We start from the raw sequence: 12027 nt of genomic DNA, 5'->3' as shown, positions 1-12027 counted from the left end.
CTTTCCCTAACCTGCTGCTTTGTCCATTATCAGTCCAGTGCACTCTCTGCTGTCTGAAGGGCCATTATTCAAGGGCTGCAAGGATATGAGAAACACAGTGGTGGAAGATACTAGTGAGGCCTGAGAAAATGCCTTTCAGCAAAATTAAAATCAGGCCGTGGAGGGGGAACTTTCAATCTAGAGCGATCAAGCTCCAAGACAGACAGGTAAGCAAGGCCACTAGTGTAGTGGACATGACTTTGCCCTATGCAGGCTCTGTTTGTTCATTTTCTTTTTGTGGCTAACATTTATTGTGTTTAGCACTTTATGTAGATTATATAATTAATCTTTGAACAACCTCCCCAATTTGCAGATGAGGAAAAACTGAGGCACAGCAGTTAAGTGACTTGTCTGATGTAATGACATTAGAAAGTGCCAGAGACAAGATTTAACTAAAATTTGTCATACTCGAACCTACACACTCTAAAGTCAGGGAAGAGAAATGGGGCCAGGTAATTTGGACTTATCCTGCCCTAAGCCACAGTTCCCTAAGCCACAGGACAGAGATGTCAGATGCTGTGGTGAGTACTTTGCTATTGAAATCCCCAGATACTCTCGCGGTTAAAGAATTCTGTAGTTCCACCCATCTGACTACAGGCCTGTTGAAAAATGAGAAGCATAAGCTGGGAGGCAGAGTCATCATTGGGGCACTCTAGACCAGGAAGACTGTATGCTCTATTAAGGTAGGGATTGAGCCCCAAAATTCGCTCTATAATTCCAGATGGTTCAGTGCACAGCTGGGCATGCTACACTCAACAGAAACTTATGTTTTCAGGAAGGAAGTCACTCAACTTTGCAGAAGGTTGTTGGGGATGATACAGGGAAAGTTTGACTCTAGGGAGTGAGGTCTGATCAGAACCTGGGGTGACATGGGGGTTCCCCTCTGAAGAAGGCATCTCCTAGTCCCTGGCAAAAACAGATGGCATTTCCTAAGCCCCTCCTTTGCAGCTCCTTTAGGACACTGCTCAAGTTAGGATGGGGACGCATCCTCTGGCTTGAAGGTCCCAGAATTCAGAAGTAGCATGGCTCTCTTCATCCACCAATATCCACCCCCAGGAATTTGCGCTAGAGGCTCATGTAAGTTATTTCCTCCATTGACACTCCTGCCCTCCTTCCCCAAGATATTTCTGTTTTGTTGGCTAATTCCCTTTGGTAATTGATTTTGCAGCTGTTAGGAGTGTTTCCTGTGTTTATTTCATTATATAGGAAAGAAAGGGAGAACTCCGAGTGGACCAAAAGGATTAGAAAAATGATGCCTGGATGCCTGGCGCCCACACACAGTGAGCCCCTTAATCCTTGCCCCTGTCTTCCTGGTGCTGTCCCCAGGCTGAGTCCCTGGTTGGAAGAGTACTGCCTTCAACTAGAGCAACTAAGGAGGCCTAGAATGAGTTCCAGGGCTCCCAGGATGCGTGAGAGCTGCCCTGTGGAGGTACTGGAGAAGTTGGGAGGGGGAAGCTGTGGGGAGAGGAAAGAAGGCAGAGATGAGCTCAGGGCCCCCAGAGAATGGAGTCTTTGTGTGGGGTACAGATGAGGGACAAGGGGGTGATTGTGTGGGAGGGCCGGAAGTACCACACAGACTGGCACCACCATAGCCAGCACCGGATTCACCCCTCTCCTGCTCCAAGAACTCCCTGTGCCCCAAGGGACCAGTACCAGACCTGGTCAGGGAAACCAGTGTGTGCCTGAAGGCAGCAAGGGATGAAAAGGTGGAAAGGAGGATGTGCAGCCAGGAGAAAAAGTGAGGTATCCTCCACCATTATCCCAGACTCAGAGAACAGGAGGCAGAAGAAAAAAGACAGAAGCAGCTTTTACTATATTACATCCAACAAAACTTCGCAAGGAACAATCCTTATTGCACAGTCAGGGCCCTGGGTGGGTGAAGCATTCCCCAAGGTGGAGTGGACAGGAAGGATCAGGACTAGAGGGGCACCTGTTTTTCCTAAGGGGAGCCTGGGACTCCTCTAGCTCCCACCTCCTAACTTTCAAGGAGCTACAAACCACTGGACCATGCGGCCCCATTTCCCTTCTCTTTCTCACTGTCCATAAGAACCTCATAAGCAAGGGGGCTGTGGCTCCAGAATAAATAACTTAAAATAAAATACAAACACTAAAGTAGAAAGGCATGGAGAGCCTTGGGCTCCTTCGGCAATTCTAGGGAAGCGGGACCATCATTGGACCATCCCTCCCTCCCATTCAGGGCAAAGGCTCAGTAGCTGTGTATCTTTCTAGTTGTTTTTTAAAACAAAAACTTATAAAATGACCAGGGCAGTGCAGATCTGTGGGTACCCTGGAGAGGAGTTCCTGGTATAGGATGAGGCGGAACAGAGACGTGCCAGCTCCCCCCAGGCCTCCTCCAACATCAACATGAGCACAGAGGGCAGGCTGGAGATAGGGGGAATTGTGACTTTTGGTAACAGTGGGTCCCTCTTCCTGCTGCCCCCATTCAGAGCCTACGGCTCGGCACGCTTCCCAGCCTATTCCCAACTCCTCTATGAAAGCAACAGGGAAGCAGGTTATCTCTAGAATCCATTCTCCCTCACCTCGTCAGCCCAGGCTGGAGAAGGAAGCTTAAGGGTCCCTAGCATTCCAGAGGTGCTCCAAAATATTTTCGGCAGTCAATGGCCTTTGGGGTGGGCATCTGTGCCCGCCGCTGCCTCAGTTCCTCCTTGCCCGTGCTGTTGGCCAGCTTGTTAAAGGCGGACTTGTACTTCTTGTCGAAGGCCACTAGGAAAGAGGGTGGAGGTAGGTCAGTATATTAGGATTCCAAGCTTCCACACCTGGCCCCAGATCCCTAAACTCCTCAGCCCCCTGCCTGCTCCCTCACCTATGTCCACGTGGTCCTTGCCCAGAGCAGCCAATGTCAGGAATAAGATCTCACGGTAGATGCCCCTGGAGTGGAGGCAAAAGGGTATAAGTGAGATAAAGGGGGTATGGAGCCCGGGACAGGCCAGGGACCTCTCAGATAGGAACACGATACCTCTGTAGGTGCAGGCCAGTGGGAGGGGGCCCTAGAGTTTCCAGCAGGAGCCCTATAGCCTTGTGCACCTCATTGAGACCGACATGGCGCAGCACGGACTCCAGCAATGCTAGACTAAGGGATGCAGGTACTGGGCCTGGCCATACCACCCGCTGGGGGATCTGGCCTGGGTGAAAAAAAAGAAGGTAGCCAGGATTATTGAGCCCTCTAAGTCTGGGACCTTTCCCTTCCCATCCTAGGCCAAATACCAGACTTACTGTGGACCCTCCAGAGCACATAGAGAGGTGGACAGCTGTTGGGGTCAGGGGTCAGGACATCCCACAGAAGCCGCACCTGCACAGATGCTGGATCAGGCATTATCCAAGGAGATGGGGCCTGCGGGGAGCCAAGATAAAGGAGAGAGGCTCATGGGGTGGGAGGCAGGGGACAGGAAATGGACAGGCGTTATTCCAAGAGACAGGAACATTACAGGACACAGCCAAAGAGAAGAGAGAAAGGAACTCTTGTTCCCCGTGGGAATGCAAGCTCTATGAGAGCAAGGACTCTGTTTTGTAATCTGCTACATCTCTAGTGCCTAAAACTCTGCCTGGAACCTAAAAGGTGCTCAATAAATATTGGTGCAGTGAATAGAGCAATAAATAGATGAACATTAACAAATTATTGTCTGGGTACCAGGCACTACACTAGGTGCCTTAACAACAGCCCTGTCTGGGGGGTGGGGGGCGACGCTTATGCCATTTTACAGATGAGAAATTGTAGCTCAGAGTAGTGAAGTGAAAGGGCCAGGAGTCAAACCAGGTACAACCAACTCCAAAGCCTGTGCTCTTTCTATAGCACTGAAGACAGAGGACTGAGAAACAGAGCTGGGAGATGAGGAAGCAGGGACCATATCAGGGAACTGACCTGGGGAGGTGGGGGGCCATCACAGGAGGCCAGCACCAGGCATGGCAGAATACTGGGCAGGCGAAGCCGCTGGAAATACCACAAAAGGTTCCAGAAGATGATGGGGTGAGCAGCAGGCAGCTCAGGCAACGCCAGCACCTCACTGCCCTCGTTCTCTACCAGCGACTCCAGTTCCTTACGCAGCACCAGGGGGCTCAGATACGCCCATGCCCCACTCTCGACACACCGGGAGGTACCCTGTCAGGCACAAAGCGGGAAGGCAATGGAGGGCGTATACCACGGCCCCATCCTCAGAGCCACAATTCCCACTGGGCCACCATGTCCAACAGCTTCTGGGACATCCCTTGCCCTCAATGCCTACCTCTCCCCAGCACCACCGGGGGCAACACACACACACACACACACACACACACACACACACACACACACACACACACTGCCCGTGCCCCCTTTGGCCCAGCCCTTACCCCGTGTCCGTTGCAGAGCTGGGGCTCATCCAGAGCAAGGCAGAGCCTGCGGTCACTGAGCACAGGGCCTGGGCCCCCCGGGACAGGAGCATCTTTGCTGCCACTGGCACCAGCAGAGGCAGGCTTGGGGCTGGGGGCACTGCAGCGAGATAGCAGGAGGGTCAGCCCTCAGACCTCCACGTCCCTGCCCCACCCACAGCACTTGCCCTGCTTTGGGCACCTTGGTCGGGAATCAAAGGTCTGGACACTGAGTAGGGGCACAAAGGGGCAGGTGCAGAAGGGACAGGTTGTGTTGAGGTTGGAGTCATCAGGTGCCCAGCCAGCCATGATCTCCTCATCATACACCAGGGAATCACAGGCGCGGCACAAGGAGCAGCTAGACAGCAGGATCTGCAGGCAAGGAGACCCCAGGAAGCAGGCCCATTTTGGCCTCTAGGCTCAGGAGCCCGTGCTCCTTCCCCAGCCCCTCTCATCTTCACATCCCAGCCCAGGCTCCTCCCACCTCCTCCCCAAACCCTGCCTTTGACAGAGTGAATGGGTGTGGTGTATGTGTGTGTTCAAGCACATCTGCGTGGGAGGGGTTATCCTCACTTCCAGGGAAGGTGGCTGGAAGGATCCAGGGGTGTCACTGAGGCGCTCTGAGGAATGGCGAAGGCTCACGCTGCTGAGAGAAGATTCTGAGAGGTCCCACTCACTGCCCAGAGAAGCTGAGCTCTGCCATTACATGAGAAAGCATAGTTAGCGACACCCATGCTCCTCTTCACCCAGGATGCTGGCTTCAGCCACCCCTCAAGGCCCTCTCTGGGCACTCCTGGTTAGCAGCTCCTCCCCAGGCCTCCTGGTGCTAAAGTGTCTGGACCCTCCCCTCACTGGCTACCTCGGATGCAGTGGATCCAGGGCGCTCCCGGGGGTGCAGAAGGCTGTCCATGGGGCTGCGGCGGGCTGGGTGAGAAGGGTCAGGGGGCAGCTCAGGCGGGGGAACGCGAGAGGCAGGGGAGCGGCGGGAAGGAGTGAGCAGCTGTTGGAGGCGGGCACCCAGCCCTCTTCGAGGGGTGCTGGCCTCATCCTGACGCCAGCCAGCCTTGGGCACCCGCCCACTTGGCCCTTGCAGGGTTTCAGTGGACTGGGTACTCAGGGCTGAGCCTGCGTCCCCTGGGCTGCCTCCAGGTGCCGGCTCCTCCCCGGTCAGGCTGAGGTCTGAGAGGCTTCCATCGTGCCAGGGCACAGGTGATCCCCGGGGTTCCAGTACCCCCAAGGCCTCTATCACTACAGGGCAGAAAAGAATCAGGGAAGATGGAGGCCAGCCCCTCCTCCAGGACCTGAGTAAACACAATTCCTGGCTGTACAGACTCTGGCACCACAGCCCCCACCATGGTGACAGTCCAGGCAAGATTCCCTCAGCGCCTACAGTGCCCACCACAAAGCACCACCCGTCCATCCTGGCTCTGGCCTTCCCCTCTTTCACTGGCAAGTGGTCAGGGCAGCTGACAGGGCTGAGGGTTGGGGTGTGGGACAAGGGCACTCACTGTGGGCCACGGCAGCCTCCACAGTGGGCTGTGCCCCTCGGGCACTACCCAGGCTGCCACTCTTCACCAGGCGCCCCGTAGGCGACACACACACACACACACACACACACACACACACACACACACACACACACACTGCCCGTGCCCCCTTTGGCCCAGCCCTTACCCCGTGTCCGTTGCAGAGCTGGGGCTCATCCAGAGCAAGGCAGAGCCTGCGGTCACTGAGCACAGGGCCTGGGCCCCCCGGGACAGGAGCATCTTTGCTGCCACTGGCACCAGCAGAGGCAGGCTTGGGGCTGGGGGCACTGCAGCGAGATAGCAGGAGGGTCAGCCCTCAGACCTCCACGTCCCTGCCCCACCCACAGCACTTGCCCTGCTTTGGGCACCTTGGTCGGGAATCAAAGGTCTGGACACTGAGTAGGGGCACAAAGGGGCAGGTGCAGAAGGGACAGGTTGTGTTGAGGTTGGAGTCATCAGGTGCCCAGCCAGCCATGATCTCCTCATCATACACCAGGGAATCACAGGCGCGGCACAAGGAGCAGCTAGACAGCAGGATCTGCAGGCAAGGAGACCCCAGGAAGCAGGCCCATTTTGGCCTCTAGGCTCAGGAGCCCGTGCTCCTTCCCCAGCCCCTCTCATCTTCACATCCCAGCCCAGGCTCCTCCCACCTCCTCCCCAAACCCTGCCTTTGACAGAGTGAATGGGTGTGGTGTATGTGTGTGTTCAAGCACATCTGCGTGGGAGGGGTTATCCTCACTTCCAGGGAAGGTGGCTGGAAGGATCCAGGGGTGTCACTGAGGCGCTCTGAGGAATGGCGAAGGCTCACGCTGCTGAGAGAAGATTCTGAGAGGTCCCACTCACTGCCCAGAGAAGCTGAGCTCTGCCATTACATGAGAAAGCATAGTTAGCGACACCCATGCTCCTCTTCACCCAGGATGCTGGCTTCAGCCACCCCTCAAGGCCCTCTCTGGGCACTCCTGGTTAGCAGCTCCTCCCCAGGCCTCCTGGTGCTAAAGTGTCTGGACCCTCCCCTCACTGGCTACCTCGGATGCAGTGGATCCAGGGCGCTCCCGGGGGTGCAGAAGGCTGTCCATGGGGCTGCGGCGGGCTGGGTGAGAAGGGTCAGGGGGCAGCTCAGGCGGGGGAACGCGAGAGGCAGGGGAGCGGCGGGAAGGAGTGAGCAGCTGTTGGAGGCGGGCACCCAGCCCTCTTCGAGGGGTGCTGGCCTCATCCTGACGCCAGCCAGCCTTGGGCACCCGCCCACTTGGCCCTTGCAGGGTTTCAGTGGACTGGGTACTCAGGGCTGAGCCTGCGTCCCCTGGGCTGCCTCCAGGTGCCGGCTCCTCCCCGGTCAGGCTGAGGTCTGAGAGGCTTCCATCGTGCCAGGGCACAGGTGATCCCCGGGGTTCCAGTACCCCCAAGGCCTCTATCACTACAGGGCAGAAAAGAATCAGGGAAGATGGAGGCCAGCCCCTCCTCCAGGACCTGAGTAAACACAATTCCTGGCTGTACAGACTCTGGCACCACAGCCCCCACCATGGTGACAGTCCAGGCAAGATTCCCTCAGCGCCTACAGTGCCCACCACAAAGCACCACCCGTCCATCCTGGCTCTGGCCTTCCCCTCTTTCACTGGCAAGTGGTCAGGGCAGCTGACAGGGCTGAGGGTTGGGGTGTGGGACAAGGGCACTCACTGTGGGCCACGGCAGCCTCCACAGTGGGCTGTGCCCCTCGGGCACTACCCAGGCTGCCACTCTTCACCAGGCGCCCCGTAGGCGAGGCAGGGTCCCTCAGGCTTCGCCCAGCCCAGGTAGTCTGGCGCTGAAGGGGGCGGGTAGGGGAGGGGCGCTCCAGATAGGGCTCTGTAAAAGACAGAGAGGGGGCTGAAAGGCAGCCAGCTAGAAACCCAGCCTCCAGTTCCAAAACAGGGCTCCTTACGTGGACCTGGATTTATAGGGCTCCTCCCAGGCAGAACTTCATCTCTTTTGTTACCAGCCAAGTATAGTTTATCCACTCTGAGGACACCCAGTGCCAGCCACTAGGCCAGCCCCAGCTCTCCATGCCTATCCCCCTGCCCGTGTCACCAGCCCCTACCCACCTGTCTGGGAGCCGCCTGCCTCTTGTGCTGCCGTCTCTGCCTCCTCCTCCTGCTTCTGACGCTGCCACCGCTGCCGCCGTTCTCTCAAGGGCTGGCGGAACTGAGCAGCCCCCAGGACCACGTTCCGGAGCTTGGCCCAGCGCAGGCGCCCACCCGGTGTACCAGACGGCCACTTGCTTTCCAGCACGGCCTGCCAAGCACAGTGCCCATGAAGATGGCCTACTTCCATACCCTGGCCTCAGCCTGACGCCAACTGCCTGACCTGGAGCCCCAGGGACCACCTTCTCCTCCAGACATCCTGCCTAGGACTGTCCTGCCAATGGCTCAGCCAAGAACAAGAGCCCAGAAGAGACAGTTGGCAGCTGCCACCTTGAGGGGTTCTAGAGGAAGCCAGAAGCAGTGGAGACAACCTGGATCCAGACTCTGCTGTTTATAAACTATGGGCTTTGAAGAAATCGGTTCATTTTTTGGGTCATTAGTTTCCTCATCTAAAAAACAGGAAATATAGGTTAGTGTCATGGTTAAGGGCCTGAATTCAGGAAACATCGGCATGCCTGTGTGCATCTCCTAACTCCCTGACTTACTCACTGTGGTACCTCGGACAAGTTACTAAGCCCCTGAAACCTCATGGCCTCATCTGTAAGATGGGGACAATAATCATTCCACTTCATGGGGCTGTGGTAAAGATAAAATAATTTGATGTGGAAAATGTATTTGGAACAGTGCCTGGCATATTGGCTCCCACTATTAGCTATCATCGGGAGGTAGCAGTACTCGCCCAACCTCTTTGTCAGGGGTATTGTGGGTGAAAACCAAAGCAGACAAGTATGAGAAAACCATCTGTAGGTGCTAAGGCACTAGAGGACCACAATGGGTGACAATGGTGACAGGACCTTGTTGGATTGTATGGGCCCAATCTCCAAGGAGAGGGGAGAGCAGCAGGTGTCAGGGAGCAGCATCCTTCCCACACACACACCCGGCACAGGCTGCCATCCCCCCTCACCCCAAATTAGGTACCTTGTTATAGTAGCCGTAGGTGATGGTGTTGGGCACGATGCCTGCCCGCCGCATGTCCAGCATGACCCTCACGGACAACACGGGCTGCCCATAGTGTGAGCAGAGCTGCATCAACACCCGATAACACACCTGGGCCAGGAGACGCGCAGGATGAGAGCAGACTCATTCCCAGCCCAAATCCTCAAGTCTCAACAAGCACCCTTCTCCAGCCTCCCCAATTCTCACAGACTTCACTGACCCCTGGCAGCTCCTGGGCTTGCCTCAGAGCCACCTCCCCTTCCTGCTGCCCCTGCCACCCTGCAGTCTCTACTGCTACACACTGAACATGCTCATTAATTCAGTGAATGTGATGGAGCACCTGCCCAGCTCTCAACTTGTGCCCGTGCTCCCCATCTGCTTTCCATGGTCACCAAGTTTCCCTCTCACAGCCCCCATGCCTGCACAAGCCCCTGGGACTGGGCGCAGGTGCCCACCTCGTCGGGCAGCACCACCTTGCGGCTCTCCATCTGGCGCAGCACCTGGTAAGCTGTTTGCAGTGCCCGCACCCTGGAGGGCGCCGACCGCACATAGGCAGGCAGACACAGGAACCACAGCCCATAGCAGTGGCCCAGCAGGCACCGGGCCCAGAGCTCAGGCACAGCTGCTGACTTCTGCGCCATCCGCTGTGCGATCTTCATAGAGCCCCCTCCCCTTCCTGCTGCCCCTGCCACCCTGCAGTCTCTACTGCTACACACTGAACATGCTCATTAATTCAGTGAATGTGATGGAGCACCTGCCCAGCTCTCAACTTGTGCCCGTGCTCCCCATCTGCTTTCCATGGTCACCAAGTTTCCCTCTCACAGCCCCCATGCCTGCACAAGCCCCTGGGACTGGGCGCAGGTGCCCACCTCGTCGGGCAGCACCACCTTGCGGCTCTCCATCTGGCGCAGCACCTGGTAAGCTGTTTGCAGTGCCCGCACCCTGGAGGGCGCCGACCGCACATAGGCAGGCAGACACAGGAACCACAGCCCATAGCAGTGGCCCAGCAGGCACCGGGCCCAGAGCTCAGGCACAGCTGCTGACTTCTGCGCCATCCGCTGTGCGATCTTCATCTCCTAGGTAGGGCAGGGGACACACCTGGGTGAGTACAATGCCAGGGCAGGGCAAGTCTTAAAATAGTGTGGGAGAAGCAGCACCCTCCCTGAGGAAGGGTCTGTGCACTGACGAGGTGGGAGAGATGCTGCACACACAGCCCAGGATCCCCAAGCAGAGATGCCTAGCTTGAGCTTGGGCAGGTGCCCTGGAAGAGGCAGCAAGCCCCTGGTTTCCCAGAGTGCTCAGAAAATGAAGATAAGGATGATGACAGTGGTAACAATAGCTAATATTTCATGTGCCTTTTGTGTGCCAGACATAACTGAAACCTTCCAACAACCTTATGGGGTAAATACTATTATACCCATTTTACAGATGAAGAAACTGAAGCAGCAGCCCTTGGCCTGAGCCAGATGCCTCTGGGGGGCCCACCTGCGGGTTACCTGTTTGGTACGGCGAGGGGCAGGACTGCTGGGGGCACTACGGGATGGACCTGGCACAGGCAGAGCCCCGGGTTGCTCTTGAGGAGACTCAAACAGCTCAGCCCGTAGTTCGGGGAACCCATCATAGCTGGAGGGGCAGAGAGAGGCAACATCAGGAGCAGTCGGCACTAAGTCAGCCTATGGAGCCTCACAACAAGTGAGGGGACAAGAGGCTCTCACCAGTACTGGGGGGTAGATTCACTGCCCTCTGGCGCCGGCGGCTCCTCGGGAGGTGTGATAAAGACAGTGAGCTCACTTCCTGACAGCTCCTCCAGCTCCACCAAGGGTGTTGGCTCCGGCTTCTCCTGCTCTGGGTGGACCTGGAGCAGGATGGTAAGAGAATGAGCATCTTGCAGGAAAGCATAGCCACAGGGAAGGAGGTAGTGGGTCCAGATTCCACCAAGGCCCTGGAGACAGAGCTGGGCGATGGAGTGAGGAATGGGAAGATGGTATGTCTATGAGGCTGGTCACATATGCTGCATAGGCTGTGCCCTGTATAACTCCAGGGGCACCATCCCTGCCACAGATGAGATGTAGTGTTGATACCTGGGATAACAGAGACTGCCAAGAGGAGAGCAGAGGGCAAAGGGCATGAAGAGAAGGGATAATGCCCAATACCTTGTCAACACAAGAGTCAAAGAATTCCAGGGCAGCATGCCGAGCAGAGCCAAAAGAACATTCCTCAATGAACTGCGAGAACATCTGTGTGTGCAGCAGCTGGGAGTACAGCTTGTGGCTGGAGCGTTCCCGGGATTTGAGGAAGCCTGACAGATGAGAATGGGGCAGAGAGGAAGGTTACCAGGGGTCCCTACCAGAGGCACCCCCTTCCGAACCCTTATCTCGGCTCCCTGCCAACTTGGCGTCCAAGGCCATCAAAGCCATCCCCTCTTTGGCCCCTCTGGCACCACTACACCACACGCCAAGCCGAGCAGCTCAGCTACCCCAGCACTACAGTCCCATGGAATCCCGCCCTTTTATCTGTTGGCACCTAGGACCTCAGACTGGAGAGCCTCCAAGGGAAGAGAGTTTCACCCATGGGGGCGGCTCACCACAGGCGTCACTGTGCCCCCACCAAGCCCAAGGCTTCCCAGGGGGCAGGGCCACAGCTGGTTCATCTTTGTACCCTTATCCCCTCTCCAAGCCCAGAAGAGCATACAGCTCAAAGCTGGTGCCCACAAAAACGTGTGCTGAGTGAAGGAACAAGAAACTGTGTGATTCCTCGTCTCCCCGGGCTTCTCCATGGAGCCCAGCCCCTGGCCACCCATCCCGTGAACCCCTCCCCAAGCAGAGACAGGCCCCCTTTACCCTGCAGGAAGAAGAGGTTGTCGACATCACGAGACCCCTCAGAGGGGGCCTGGGTGAGCGGGCGCAGGAAGTCCCGGTAGCCCTTGAGCAGGCAGGCCATGAAGCGGAGGAAGGCTCCCTGGACCTCGCGCTCCAGCCGGGCCC

General features: G+C 56.8%; 1 protein-coding gene across 1 annotated transcript in view; it reads right to left on the bottom strand.

The window, feature by feature from the left end:
* Positions 1-2617: 2617 nt before the first annotated feature.
* DENND4B (DENN domain containing 4B) overlaps positions 2618-12027 on the bottom strand; it is a 15052-nt gene continuing 5642 nt past the window's right edge. The window contains 17 exon segments of the mRNA XM_007458034.1: positions 2618-2763; positions 2864-2928; positions 3017-3182; positions 3274-3391; positions 3920-4156; positions 6079-6217; positions 6299-6468; positions 6670-6792; positions 6956-7344; positions 7605-7772; positions 8009-8198; positions 9026-9154; positions 9913-10119; positions 10540-10666; positions 10759-10898; positions 11197-11342; positions 11884-12027. The exon segment at positions 11884-12027 is cut by the window's right edge and continues 26 nt beyond it. Coding sequence (XP_007458096.1) covers positions 2618-2763; positions 2864-2928; positions 3017-3182; positions 3274-3391; positions 3920-4156; positions 6079-6217; positions 6299-6468; positions 6670-6792; positions 6956-7344; positions 7605-7772; positions 8009-8198; positions 9026-9154; positions 9913-10119; positions 10540-10666; positions 10759-10898; positions 11197-11342; positions 11884-12027 — 2804 coding nt within the window.

Source organism: Lipotes vexillifer, unplaced genomic scaffold, assembly GCF_000442215.2.
Source record: "Lipotes vexillifer unplaced genomic scaffold, Lipotes_vexillifer_v1.1 scaffold238, whole genome shotgun sequence".
Taxonomy (NCBI): Eukaryota; Metazoa; Chordata; class Mammalia; order Artiodactyla; family Lipotidae; genus Lipotes; species Lipotes vexillifer.
The sequence above is the reverse complement of the archived record's forward strand: the minus strand, read 5'-3'. Positions and strand labels throughout refer to the sequence as shown.